A 13,884-nucleotide genomic window follows, 5' to 3' on the forward strand; every position below is an offset into this window, starting at 1 on the left:
ACACAGGAGGGCCTGCTCTGTTTCTGGGCGTCATGTTCCAGAGTGTGCCAGCCACGGGAGCGAAGAAATCAGATGAGTCTCGAGAGAGGACGGGATTTTATTGGTCGCTCACGCCTTAGCGCTACGAGGAGGTCGAGTCAAGTGGCAGCTGTCTGGTCTTCCTGCTCCCCTGCACACCTCACCGCCTGGGTGTTGCTCGTGACCTTGCCCTCCGGCCCCCCACCTCTCCACCTGCCTTCCGGAAGCCCGAAGTCCCCCTCTCCCTGACTCCTCTGTGCTGTGTGCCTGGCCGAGGGTGACTTACCACGCGAGGTAAATCTTACTGGGCCTCCTGGGGCCCGGCAGACACAGCACAGGGGTCTCCGCTGGGGTCGGGCAGGACACGGGGAAGTAACACAGGGTGGCCGGGGACTGGGGCACGGGGCCCGGGGACAAGGAAGAGGGGTTGGTGAAGGAAGAGGGGGCAGGAGGGAGCTGGGGGAAGGGGTCCTGGGCCACCGGGGAGGCTGGCAGCAGGAGCGGCAGGAGGAGGCAGCAGGAATTGGTAATGGGCTGCGGGAAGGGGGAGAAAGCAAAGACGGAGCAGTAAGGGGAATATTCAACACAGAACAGGGGGTGCTCGCTGCTGTCACCTGCACAAAAGAAAAAGAGCAAATCAGGAAGCAGCACTCACGGTGGGAAAGCCTGTGAATGAATCAGAACACAAAGAGGGTTCTTCGGGCTGGCCTGTCCAGGTGTCAGAGGGGTGGCCGATGGGATCTCAAAGTCACCTGAGAGTTAACTGAGGGACGTGGCCTCATCATCACACCCTCTTCCAGCCAATAGTCTCTGGCTTCCCTGACAGACGCCGGAAAGTTCTTCCCCCACTAAGTTCCTGCGTGGCAGCGCGGGGTCCCTTCTCCGCCCCCACGGCCAGTCTAATTAGCTGTGCCCGCAGCAACATACGGTGGCTGGCAGGGTCTCACCTCGGTAAGGCTCTCCCCCTCCAGTCCTCCAGCTGCCCGCAGGAGGAGGCGGCAGTCATGCCCTAATCTGGCCTTTCTGCTGCAGAGGGGAGGTTTGAGAAAAAAGAAAGAAGCAGAGATATCCTGGTGGGATCATGGAAAGGGGGAGGGACCAAGGAGGGGAAGAAGCAGGTGGACGAGGGAGGTGTCCAAGTGAAGTGAATGATTTGCCCGCTAAACCCACACTTAATCTGCCAACCTTCTGGAGGCGGAGTATGGGCACCTGATGGAGACACGATCCAGAGAGACCCCCTCGTGCATGACAGATCTCTCAGCGCTGCCACTAGCCAGCTGGGTCACCTTGGATCATCTGTTTCCCTTCTCAAAAACTATTTCCTCATCCGCAAAATGAGACAGGTGTTTTCTCTAGGCCTTGTTCCCCCACGGGTGGTCCTTTGACCACCAGCATGGATGTCCCCTGGAAGCTTCTTAGAAATGCAGAATCCTCGCCCCCTCCTCCCAAACCGACCGAATCACAACCTGCAGCTTATTGGAGTCTCCAGGTATCTCATCAACTTTAATGTTCTAGAATCAAGGCTGTGAGACAGGTGTCCAAACCTCTGTGATGAGAATCACCTGCTGTGCTTGTTAAAGACGTGGTTTTACAGGCTGCCTCAGTGGAGATTCTGATGCTCTGGGTCAGGAACGGGAACCAGGAATGTGTCTTTTCATCAAGTACCTGCCTGGTGACTCTTATCAGAGAAGTTCGGGAAAGGCTGCAGCTGCAATCAGTCCCAATTCTAAAATGCCATCATTGGAAGCATCCAGTTGAAAACCATGATCATTACCTCCAGTATAATTGGGGGTGGGGGTGGGGGTGGGTCTCAGCCCTTAGTTACTCCTATCCTGTGCAAGGTCTGACACAATTATCTGTTCCTTCATTTCCCAGTGCCTCCCTAGGCTTTTGCAGTAGCTGCTACTTCTTGCCTTGTTTCTCTGTGGTTGTCTTCTTCTGTCCTTTCCCCACATCATCCCTGCTTGCTCCATGAGCTCTCACAGGGGAGGCCCTCTTCAGCTCCCTTGCTCTCCCTCTAGGCCCTTGGATTCCTGCTGGTGGCCAGGAGCTCTCTGCCCAGCAGCAGACCTGGGTCCTCCGGTGTTTCCTGGCATTTCCTCCCGGCCATCCTGCCTGCCCCTCAAAGACAACACTCACGGAATGGGGCCCATTCTCTTCTTGCTTTCTCAGCCTTGACAAAGGCAACCTCCACAGGCCTAGTTTTCTGGGCCAGAGCTCCAGCTTCTCTTTGGTTCCTCCTTTTTCCTTATCCCCACACCCAGGAGTCACCACCAAGTACTGCCAGGAGTACTTCCTTGAACATCCCTCAAGCCCAGCCCTCTTCCCCATCCCCTCTGCTTTTACTCTAGGCCAAGCCCTTCTTATTTCTCTCTGGGTGCAGTGCACGTACAGCTTGTCTGGTCTCTCGGCCTCTGTCAGACTGCTCTCACTCCCCTTTCAGGCCCCTCTCCATGCCACAGCCCACTTGTAAAAGTGCCAGTTGGGTCGCACCACATCTCACTTAGATCCCCTCCCAGGTTGATGCGCCAATGCCTTTCCGCTTGACATTCAAGGCGCTCAGGGACCTGGTCCTTGCCTCCCTATAGGGTGTCAGCTTTATACTCTCCTCTTCCTAATTTGTAGGCTGACCCTAAAGCAGAGCTTCTCAAACTCATCTGTGCACACAAATACCCCAGAGATACTATCAAAGGCAAGTTCTGGTTTGGTCAGTCTGGACTGGGATCTGAGGTTCTGCATTTCTACCAAGCTCTCAGGTGACGCCTCTGCTCCTGGTCTGGGGACATTTTAAGGCCCAAGGCCCTAGACTACTTGGAGTTCCTCAATTTTTTACAATAAAGTTATAACCTGTCTTACATCTCAGACTAAGATGGCTTTGGTTGAGCAGCTTATAAAAAGATGCCAGGCCTGGAGCAGCAGGTGGTGGGGGTGGGAGTCGGGATTTCCAAGCAGAGGGAGGGTTGGGGACTGACCTTTCCCTAAGGCCTAGTCTCCCCACAAGGTTTTAATCCTCCCATCTACCTGGTGAGGTAGGTAACAACTCGACTTTACTGATGAGGAAACTGAGTTCGGGGAAGTTGCCAGCTCACATTTAGGGCTATAAAGTGGTAGACCAGGATGCTGAGCCATGGTTTCCCGTTCTGGGCCCTGTGACCTCCCTGAGCCCCACGGTCTCGGAAGCATTACCATAAACGACTGAGGATTAGTATTCTCTACGTAGAAAGAACGTTCACTTATGGTGGTTGTTTTCTAACTTGGGCAGATGGCCTGGAAAGTTGTTGGGACACCAAGGGACCTGCCTGGAAATTCATTAATCTTGGCCTTTCGAGAAAACCTTCCACAGAATTTATTTGCAAGGTAGGTTATGAAGATTTGGGATTTGCGTCAAATTTCTCTTCCAGGCCGCCCTTCAAATAAATATTTCCCGACTCACAAGAGACCACAGTTATGTTAGATGTTTATCTTTTTAAATCTGAGTTCACTGCTTTTTCTTGGTTTTACAAGAATACATCCTCACGAGAAGCCATTATTAAGCTGAATAGGCTTTGCTACTCCCACAAATGTGAATCTGGTAATGACTAACATTGAACTCAGTAATAAGTGAGGATAATTTCAGAACACTTGGCTTTGTTTAAAAGGGCAAGATTTTGGAAGCAGGCTCTAGGACTCCATCCAGATCCATTTTCCTGGCACAGAACTAGGAGACCGTGCCCAAGCTCTAGGTGACAGGAGAGGGCATGCTCTTTTCCCGTGTGCCGGGCACTGAGGCAGAGAGGTCTGCAGGACTCCAGGCGCCAGAACCCCGCAGCACAGTGGCCTTTGGATGCCTCTACGCATCCTGGAAAAGGAAGATGGCTCCTTTACAACTCAGGCTAGCACTGGGCGGGGTCTCGGGTATAGGCAGGAGGCCAGGAGGCCATAGTAGCTCCCTGTGCTTCTCTGTCCCCCAGCGTTTGCGGGGCCTGGAGACCTGCTCAGCTTCTCCCAGATCCATGCAGAATTCTGAAAGAATATGTAGCTCTGCTTCTGTCCCTCCCTGGACCAGAGTTCACCTTGATCGTGAAATAGGATTTCTGAATCCATTGCACATCAGACACAGCTGGGTCTGGACTCGCTGCCCGACTTTTCCATGTCTTTTTTGGAGATGAAGCAAATCTCTGGCTTGGTGAATGCTTTCTGATTATTCATTTCTCCCCCTTTTGTGTTCTGCTCTGGAAATTCAGGGTGTAGTAAAAGTGTTTGTACCTGCATTTATATTAGGCTTTAAAAAATATAACTCGATTTTTGGTAAAGGGGAAAAAAAGGATTGTGGGGAGTGGGGGCAACATTAAGACAGAGAAAGCAAGGTTTTATAATTCATTCCCTACTAAACATAGTTCTTGTGTCCTAGATATCAATATGCTGTAATTTACCAGGTACTTAATGGTAACAGGCACTGTTCTAATGGCTGAGCGTACATTTTATCATTGAAACTTCACAGCAATCCCAGGAGGCGGGATCTGTTTTGACCCCCCACTTTACAGATGAGGAAACTGAGGCACAGAGAAGTCACTTGCCCAAAGGCACACAAGCAAATAAGAAATGGTACCCAGATGCTAATCCAAGCATTTTGACTCTAAGGCACTTCCTCGACACTACACGGAGGCGGGGGGGGGGGGGGGGGGCGGGTAACACGGAGAATTACAAGCCAACTCATTTAGCAGCAGTTTGATGGGAATATGTGAACTTACTTAATTTAAAATGCGTGAACTCCTTCTAAAAGAGTGTGAAGAACAATGAAAATCTGACACCTTCTCAGTTATAAACCTATTGGTAGAGGGCACCGTGGGTTCCTCTATTGTAAATAGCCTTCTTGGGGGTTCTAGATGGTAGGTCACATGTATATAAGGAAAAACTTGATTTCAATGGATTATCATTACATAGATTCGCGTGTAAGGCAATCCACATTTCCCAGCTATATTATTTTATTCAGGAAAAGCCTAGTAGAACTCGGTATGGAAGGTTAGTCTATTACACAGGTGTTGCAAAGGGATTTCACTGGCTTGGATGCTTCAATTTGACACAGAATCTCAGTTCTGAAATGGGAGGAGTTTTGGTGACTCACTGTCAACTTTGGCTCACCCCCAAAATGCTTTAGGAAAATATTCCTCTACAGAGGTAAAGAAAAACAGGAACCTGGTGAGCTGGATCAATGTGTCTAGATAATTCAGACCCCCAATCCTCTTTTTCTAGAACCACAGGAGAGTCCTTTGAATTTTCTGAGTTGCTAGCGTCACTCAACTAGACTTTTCCTGAAAAGACTCAGCTTAAATTCTCACCATGTCTCTGGGCTCTCATTTCACTGTGCTAATTAAGGAACTCTGAGGGTGCATCTACACATGTAAAACGAGTGGATCTTAACACGCCAACGCTTTGCTTTTAGCCAACTTCGTGAATCCGGTTTGCTGTACAACTGATCAGGCTTCTGTAGCAACCGGCATTGATCACCAGGACCGCTGTGCTCACTGGACAGCCAGGCCCCAGTCTAGCCCCTTCCTGCACGGGTCCTGGACATGGTCTGGGGTCATAATAGGACGATAAAGCTGGTACTTTTTAAAAGCTTTTACTCCAAGTAACATCCCTCATTTGATGAAATAGGTAGCCTCTGCCAACTTGGCTCTCTTGCCTAAACCTTGGTGTTTCCAGGCTAGTAATTCTTCAGACGTGATGTTTTATAAAATGTAAAGTGAATTAATTCTTCCTTTTGTCAATGTTGTAAGGTCCATCTGGAGTTTGCTCGGTCAGAAAAGCATATGTATTAATCACACAAACTAAGATCATCTAGTGGCCTAAACCATACATTTTAATGATTTTACTTGACAGATGACAAAGTAGCCCAAGCAAATAGCTACCCAGTTTTAGCAAGAAGGTTAGAAATCATATCTAGTGAATGGAATTGCATTATTTAAACTTCAATTTTTTTTTTATTAAAAACCTCCCCAATTCAATAAATTACCACATATATTTTGAAGTAATTGGGGAATCATCTTATCTGCCCTATTCCATTCTTAAACAGCTGAATTTAAAACATGCTTCCTACTGGGGCGCCTGGGTGGCTCAGTGGGTTAAACGTCTGACTGTGGCCTGGGTCATGATCTCATGGTTTGTGAGTTTGAGCCCCGTTGTAGGGCTCTGTGCTGATAGCTCAGAGCCTGGAGCCTTCTTCGGATTCTGTGTCTCCCTCTCTCTCTGCCCCTTTTCCGTGTGCCCTCTTTGTCACTCAAATATAAATATTAAAAAAAATTTTAAACACACTTCCTACTAAATGTCTTAAAAATGAGAAATTGTTAACTATTAATGATACTTTCCCCTAATTAAATAAGGAAAAAGTGTTGGGGCTTTGCTTGGAAGGACATCATTTCAGATTTTTTTTTTTTTTTTTACCTCATTAAAGCAACAAAATGTGGGTGGTTAATCTGAGGGAAAGCTGCCATTTTCTAAAAATGCATTAAGACTTAACTGGACGGGTGGTTGCATGACATGAGCTATTTAGGATTAGAAAGTAGTTGTGATTTGTATTTAAATGAATTGCACGCTATTTACAAATTCTTCGGCAGTTAATTTGGATCCTTTCCATTCTACTGCAAGCAGAAGGCAGACCTTTCTGCCTAGTTACCCCAACTTCGAAGTCAGTTCCTGGAGGAATCAAGTTTGTCCTCCATATGTTGGCTTTGATGGGGATGAGCCCGAGGGACTCTACGCTTTCTCTTGAATTTATCCGCTTTCTGGATACTATTAAATCATTCCTGCCTCAAGCGGAGGACTGATCTCTGCTTCAAAGGCAGCTAAAGAGTGAATTATTTACCAAATTGCACAAAAGGGAGGATGTATCAAGCCCCCTTTCTCCCAGAGAGGACAACCCCAGTATTGGAGGACTTTATTACTCTCTCTTTCTTGGCTATAAATTATGCCATTCAGATGCTTTTGAAAGCTTCTCTTCATGCTCTCGCTTGAGTCATAAAATTTGATACCTGGGGCCAAATGCCTTCCCCCATCCCCACCCCAGAAGGGTAAGGAAGATGAAAAGGCGCCAATTGTAGGGAAGTGTCACACAAAGCCAAAGACTGGGCAGCAAATTTGGGCAGTGGGAACAGTTGTTCTGCATAAGTCACACCTTCTTGATTTGCTCTTCTACTCTAGAAGGAATTTTACCACTTGTATAAGATCACCGGACCCTCCAAAACCTGAATTCGCCACTCAGAGGGCCCTCGGTGTAACCGGTACCACCAGTCTGAGTGTTGGCATTACCTGTAGTGCTGGGATTTTAGAGTTTGTGAATTTCCACACATCAGTCACTCACCTGAAGAGGGTTTGCTGGGGCCCCCCTTCTCCGGTTTCCGTGGGGTCATGGTACTTTTATGTTTCTGTTTGACTGATGTTTGGTCAATTGCCGGGAGTCTGGAATCACCCTTGACCGAAGAACTCTTGGTGGAAAGTCTTGGTTCGGCTACAGAATCCTCCTCGCCAGAACTCTACCAGAAATGAAAGGTGTCTGAGTATTAATGGCCAAATAGGTCATCTCTGCTGGGCAGAGGGAAAAAGAGACTAGCTGACTGCAGGGATCCCTCCAACACTAACACTGGAATATCCCGCCATGCTTAATATGCCCTTTTACCAGTGAGGTTTTGATGGACTGTATCAATTTAGAAGAATCAATTAGAAATAATAGCAAAGTTAATGAGACTATTTTGCAGAACACCATAAAAAGGAGACACTTCTGCGAGTCTATCTTATAGAACGTTATGAAAAGAATACATTTCTGACCCTTAAGTAATTTGATGACCAACAAACAGCTCATGTTATGAAAACTATGTATGAAAGCAAAAGAAAAAAGCAATGCCCTTAAACTTCTTGCTTTTGTTATCTGAACTGCTTTGGGGGTGGGTGAGGAAAGATGTTCCTAATGGTAATCATATACTTGACAATGAAAAGGAAATTTAGATAGTGTGTTGGGACTGAAAAAATTAGACCTCCGTTTACTGTTCTGAATTACTGGGTGCAACGTGAGACAGACTAATCTTTTTAAGAGTCTCCTAGTTGTCCGTCTTCTATAAAGAAGTCAGTATAAACCTATGCACAGTCAAATCATGATTCCTGCAGTGTCAGAGTGTCTCAGCGCAGCCTTGCCAACACAACAAAAATTATCCAGGCATTCGATAGTTTTCTACCTTGCCGCCACTACGCTCACCAAAAGAATAATGAAAGTAACGTAACTGGCTATGGGAAATCTGGTCATAGTGGGTGAGTTAAGTCCTACCTTATGGTTTTAGGTCCTGGTGTTATGATTTGTGATACGCTCTGCAACAAACTAAACCCCAAGGTCTCCGCCCCTCCCTCCCCAGGGGGAGGGTCACTCAGTTCTTCTACAGGCACATTAGTCCAGTCTTGGGAAAGTCCTCTCAGGATGCACGGTCTTCTGCAGACAGAGTGCTACATTAATGCCCCCCTCTTCCCCAAACGTGGCGATTTGTATTGATCTTGCTCATCGTTCCCGCTGACAATTGTGGCATTTTCATTTCAAGGGCTCCTGACTCAGGAAAATAGTGTGTTGAGGAGCTTTGAATTATTGGGTGCAACAGAAGACAAACTAAATTCTAAAAAAAATTCCCCTGCTTGTCAGTCTTCTTCAAAGATGTCTGTATAAATCTACAGGTGGACAGATCATTATCCTCTAAGATTATAAATTGTTGTTTTGTAATTTAGAGTCTGGAGACAGCCTTCAAACAAATCATTATTGTTTCTCCTTGTGTTTTCAGAAAACAAATCAGATAAAGAGACAGGAAAAAGAAAGGACTTAATGAACTGGTTGTTCTCCATTTTCCTTTTCGATTCTGGAATTTAATAGAAATCCTTGAAAATGATCCTGAAATGTCAAAGGTGAAGCATTAGGTCATTTTTTAAAAAGTTTATTTATTTATTTTTGAGAGGAAGAGTGTGAGCAGGGAGGTGGCAGGGAGAGAGGGAAGAGAAAATCCCAAGCAGGCTCTGCACTGTCAATGCAGAGCTCAACATGGAGCTTGAACTCATGAACCGTGAGATCATGACATGAGCCAAAATCAAGAGTCAGACACTTAACTGACTGAGCTACCCAGGCACCCTATGAAGCATTACGTCCTTTCTGAACATGAGACAGGTTCTCTGTTTTCAGAGTAGGAAATGTGGGCAAATTTTAATTATGATGCCCAAGACTGTCCTAGGCAAGGAGAACGTCAGTGAACATGGGATGGAATTTTTTCCACAAACTGCCCAACAAATACCTCATGTGAGTGGGTGGACAATAGAAAGGGTCTATTCTTCAGCCCTTTATTTCTAGCCAATGCAAAGGCAGGAAAGATGCTCTGGGCTACGACTACCAATATCCATGGTTACAGTATCAGGAGCAGTAAGAGCGTCCACCGTTACTGGTGGGTCTGTCACCCTCAGCCAGGGCTGGATCCTTGCTTGTCCCGGGCAGTGGTGAATTGGGAGGAGCTGGTTGTAAGACTTTTGATTGGGTGGGTGTTAAGCCATATTTTATCCTTCCTTCACCCACTCATTATACTTCAAGCCTTTAATAGCACCAAAGGTGAACGAAAGTTTGGTCCACGAGACAGTGCCTATTACATAGGGAATAGTGTACCTGTGCTCTGAATACATCCTTTTCCGGTTCCTAGTTCCATCAGCCTTACTTACTTCCAGTTGCTAATCATTCTTAAGAGTCTAGAAATTGCTGCTGGAAGGGGGTGTTTTGTCAGTGGGAAACTCAAGTCGCAATGGCAGAAATAATAATACTTATGATGAATGTGCTTGCTTCACTAATCGTAAGCAAATCATTTCAACTTTTTTTGTGCCTTTATTCACGTCTTCTTGTGTTCTCTGCCATTCTCTCTCCTCTCTTATGAAAACGCATAATATTAATCAGGGAGGATGATGATCCTTGGTGTGACAAGTGTAGTAACTCATTCTGGCACCAAAGTGTAGTATTTAAGACTTCCTGGGAGGGGATTCTGGGTTTCACAGGGTTATTGTGTGACATAGTGTTAATTTTGGTTCATCTCTCTGCATCTCAGAGTTTTCCATCCATGAACCATAGTGTCTACCTTGTGGTGGTTCTGCGAGGATTAAATGAGTTAGGACGTGCTCGTAGCACTTAGAACAATACCAGGCATGCAGTAAATGCCATGTGAGTGTTGGCTTTTGTAATTATCCATTTAAAAAATTAACTCGTTAACAACCGAATATTAACTACCTGTGGTTGAAAGCAAAACCCAAATCCCCAGTGAGAAATACTATTGAATTTTCACTTCATCTGAAGAAATGTGAGCAGAGAGGTAGATCAGATCTTACATCAGACTCTTGATTTATTTATTGATTGATTTATTATTTTTGAGAGAGAGAGAGAGAGAGACAGAGCACAAGTTGGGGAGGGGCAGAGAGATAGGGAGACAGAATCTGAAGCTGGCTCCAGGCTCTGAGCTGTCAGCACAGAGCCCAACTCAGATCCCAAACCCACGAGCTGTGATATCATGACCTGAACTGAAGTCGGACACCTAACCGACTGAGCCACCCAGGTGTACCTGGACCCTTGGTTTCTTTCACAAGCTATTGAATTTATGATTGTCTTCTAAGTATCCAGCTGAAATTCGTCTGGTCTTAAGAAAATATGGCACGATTTCTTTTTCAGACAGTAAAGCTCTAATGGAAAATATTTAACAACAGTCAGAGATTATCAAACAATAATCATTAAGTTATGTTGATTTAAAGTTGATTTTAAAACTGTCTTTTCCCCCTTGTAATTTTGAACAGTAATTACAATGTTCATTTCTTCCCCCATATGTTCCTAAGTTGAAATGTCACATGGAGGTGGAGGCAACAGCACATTTTGCTATTCCTTTGGGGGAAGAAAACCAGCTTTGTCTTTCAAAATCAAAGTCTAAAGCATTAAAAAAAAAAAAAAAAAAAAAAAAACCGAACTAGAAAGAAACTTTTAAAAATCAAGCTACAGGATACATGTGAGGATTCTCAGTTCCCTATTCATAATTTGGTAAGAAAGTCCTAATAAAGCCATGTGAATAGAAATAAGCTATTGTCAAAATGAACATTTTTCTAGAGTGTTATTACTTTTGTATTTATCATTCTCCCCCGGTCCCCCACTTGCTCTTCTGGCAGAATAGAGAGACCACCTTGCCCAGGGCAAGGCTCTCTCCAAAGTTCAGAGGAAGACTCCTGTCTGGGAGTCCCATTAGGGACTTCCATAGGGAACAACTTATTGATGCTATAATGGTTCTAGTTAGGCCTCCTGGAAGACGGAGACCCAGGGGTTGGGAAGTGGAACACATTGCCTTAGGGACGTGAGAATGATGAGATTATCTCACCTGGGACCTCACAATGTGGGATCTGGAATGGCAAGGTGACAGTGAACACAGACAATTAGAGGAGAAGGAGACCTAAGTAGTCAGGGATGGACGAGACCAGGTTATTTTCCAGCTCTTGCCTGATGGCTCATTTCCAAGACCCAGGAAGCTGGTCCTCAAATGGGATGGCCCCTCTCTCCCGCCCTCCCTCCTTCAGGGTGTGCTACTGCATTCTGATTGACGTAGACTAGCCCCATTTTTGCCACATGTCATGTGATGGAAAGCTGGGCTGAGCAGATCTCCCGATATGGTGCGGATCAGGGTACAACCTGCTGCGAATAAGAGGAAAAGAGTAGTGTCGGGCTATTGCCAGAGAAGGACCGTGTGTTTATGACACTTGAAATAAGTATGTTTTCATGAGAACATGAAAGACAGTGACCAACGCGGTGACACTTGACGTCCAAACAGTAACAACACGGGAAGGGTGACTGAAGGACTGTGGGTACGAACGCGTACCTTCAAGTTTCCAAAGTCTACGTTCAAATTGTGCCTCAGACACAGAAACAGCCTTAGAGAATCGAAGGTAGCTTGTATACGTAGCATTCTGGACAGGGTGGACTCCTTTGTGCATTCAAGAAGCATAAAAGCATGTTCTACACAGAGGGCTGGCTTGTCACAAAGCAAGCTAACCTGTCTCTAATCTAGAACAAACTCTAAAAGCAGCAAAGTCCTTCGCATGTTCAGGACAGTGTTGAGCTCCATTTCGCCGCAAGATGCTTTTTGGAGTCAGGTGGGCTGCCACGTGTGTAAATATCACGTGCACCTGTGTCTACCATGGACTTCGGTAAAGACCACCCCGCCCCCCACCTGCCGCGGTCTCTGTGATTTTCATGCTAGCAAGTTGGAATGACTCAGCCTGAGACACTGATCTGTCACTAGTGGCCTTGGTCAAAGTCTTCCCAACATCTGATGACCACGGCGTCGGCTCCCTGAAGGAGGGGCACGTGAGACCATAGGATTTGCTTCATGATGACTCTCCGTCTGACTGTGGAATGGCCTCTGGGTGAAGCTCAGAGCTGCAAGCTACTCAAATGGCAGACATGACAGGTTTTCTGACACTTGCTAGCTATTTCTTGTAATGCAAATTAATCCCTTGTGAGTTGTAGAAATCACTCTTGTGGGTGGTGACACATTTTCATGCTTTTGGGGACCTGTGCGAGTGAGTGAGTGCGTATGATGTGCTCTGGGATGGAGTTCTGTGTGGTGGGCAGCAGGTGAGGAAGTGGTGTGTGGCCAGAAAATGCTGGATTTTAAAAATTTGAACACTAAAGCATAGTGGTTAGTAGCACATCGAGACTGCCCTCCGTTGGATATTTCTCAAGTAGAGTTTGGCTACAATAAATTTCTCCTCCATTCTTTATTTGAATTCCTGTGCCCCTTTTAGCTGAGAGGAGCCTCTGAGGAACATGAAAGATTTGGCCATCAAATGGAGATCATCTACAAAAGTACCTCCTACTCGAAATAATATGTCATACAACGTGGGAATTAATTGAGAAGCATCATTTGCAACGACTATGCCTTCAACCCTACTCAAAGCACCAGGAAGGCATTTAAAGACAAGAAGCTTGCAGTGGGAGAGATGAGATTATAATCTCATGAAATGCAAAACAACATTTAATTAAGTGATAAATCAGGTGGCACCAATTCTGAATTCCAAAGGAACGCACAGAAAAAGATGCGAAGTCAAGGCAGGGTTCCTGAGGTTTCTGGAACCTGAAGTATGAGTGGCGACTGCCTTAGGCTGGAGGCAGCACAGGAGCCAAGGTATGGATGGAGTAATGAGTAGGGCATGATTCTCAGACGACAGGGCAAGGGGCCAGAGAGAGTGGGGGAGGAGGGGGAGAGAGAAAGCTGGATGGCAGGGTGGTGTCAGATTGGGGGTGGGGGCCCTGAGATGCAAGCAAAGAACTGAGAGTCAATGTGATAGAAAATGGGGTCCAACTGAAGTTTTCTGAGTAGAAAAATGCTTAACATGGTTCCTAAGATGAGCATGTATGTTTCTCTCAGAGCGGGAAAAGAAAGCATCCTGAAAATTTGCCAGTGAAATGATCTTTTCATAGTTTCAATGGCTTTTTTTGGTGAAGTGTAACTCTTCATTACAAAAGGAATGCATGCTCATAATGGACATATAAAGAGAAGCCTAAGAAAGAAAATTTAAAACATTCAAAGCCCCATTAACCTAGAACTAAAAACTGCAAGCAGCTTGGTCTATATTCTTTAAGACTCCCTTTTAATGACTGCGATGGATTTCCACTGAAATCCCTTCTCAAGCAATAGGGTGAAGCTGGGATATGGCCACCCTCCTTGAACAGAACGTTTCCATCTCCCCTGCCACGTGGTGTGGCCTCCGAGGAAAGTCTCACCCACCGACTGGGAGTGAAAGTGTCTGCCCTCACTTCTGCCTCAGTGTCTGGCCCGGCACTTCAGCTAGAAA

General features: G+C 46.0%; 1 protein-coding gene across 8 annotated transcripts in view; it reads right to left on the reverse strand.

The window, feature by feature from the left end:
* Nucleotides 1–13,884, reverse strand: part of MARCHF10 (membrane associated ring-CH-type finger 10) — an 83,106-nt gene that overhangs the window by 36,344 nt on the left and 32,878 nt on the right. For all 8 annotated transcript variants that reach the window (XM_042915589.1, XM_042915586.1, XM_042915585.1 and 5 more), the window contains one exon: nt 7,358–7,529. In XM_042915589.1, coding sequence (XP_042771523.1) covers nt 7,358–7,529 — 172 coding nt within the window. The remainder of the gene's footprint in view (nt 1–7,357; nt 7,530–13,884) is intronic.

The sequence above is a fragment of the Panthera leo genome, chromosome E1, assembly GCF_018350215.1.
Source record: "Panthera leo isolate Ple1 chromosome E1, P.leo_Ple1_pat1.1, whole genome shotgun sequence".
In the NCBI taxonomy this organism is placed as follows: Eukaryota; Metazoa; Chordata; class Mammalia; order Carnivora; family Felidae; genus Panthera; species Panthera leo.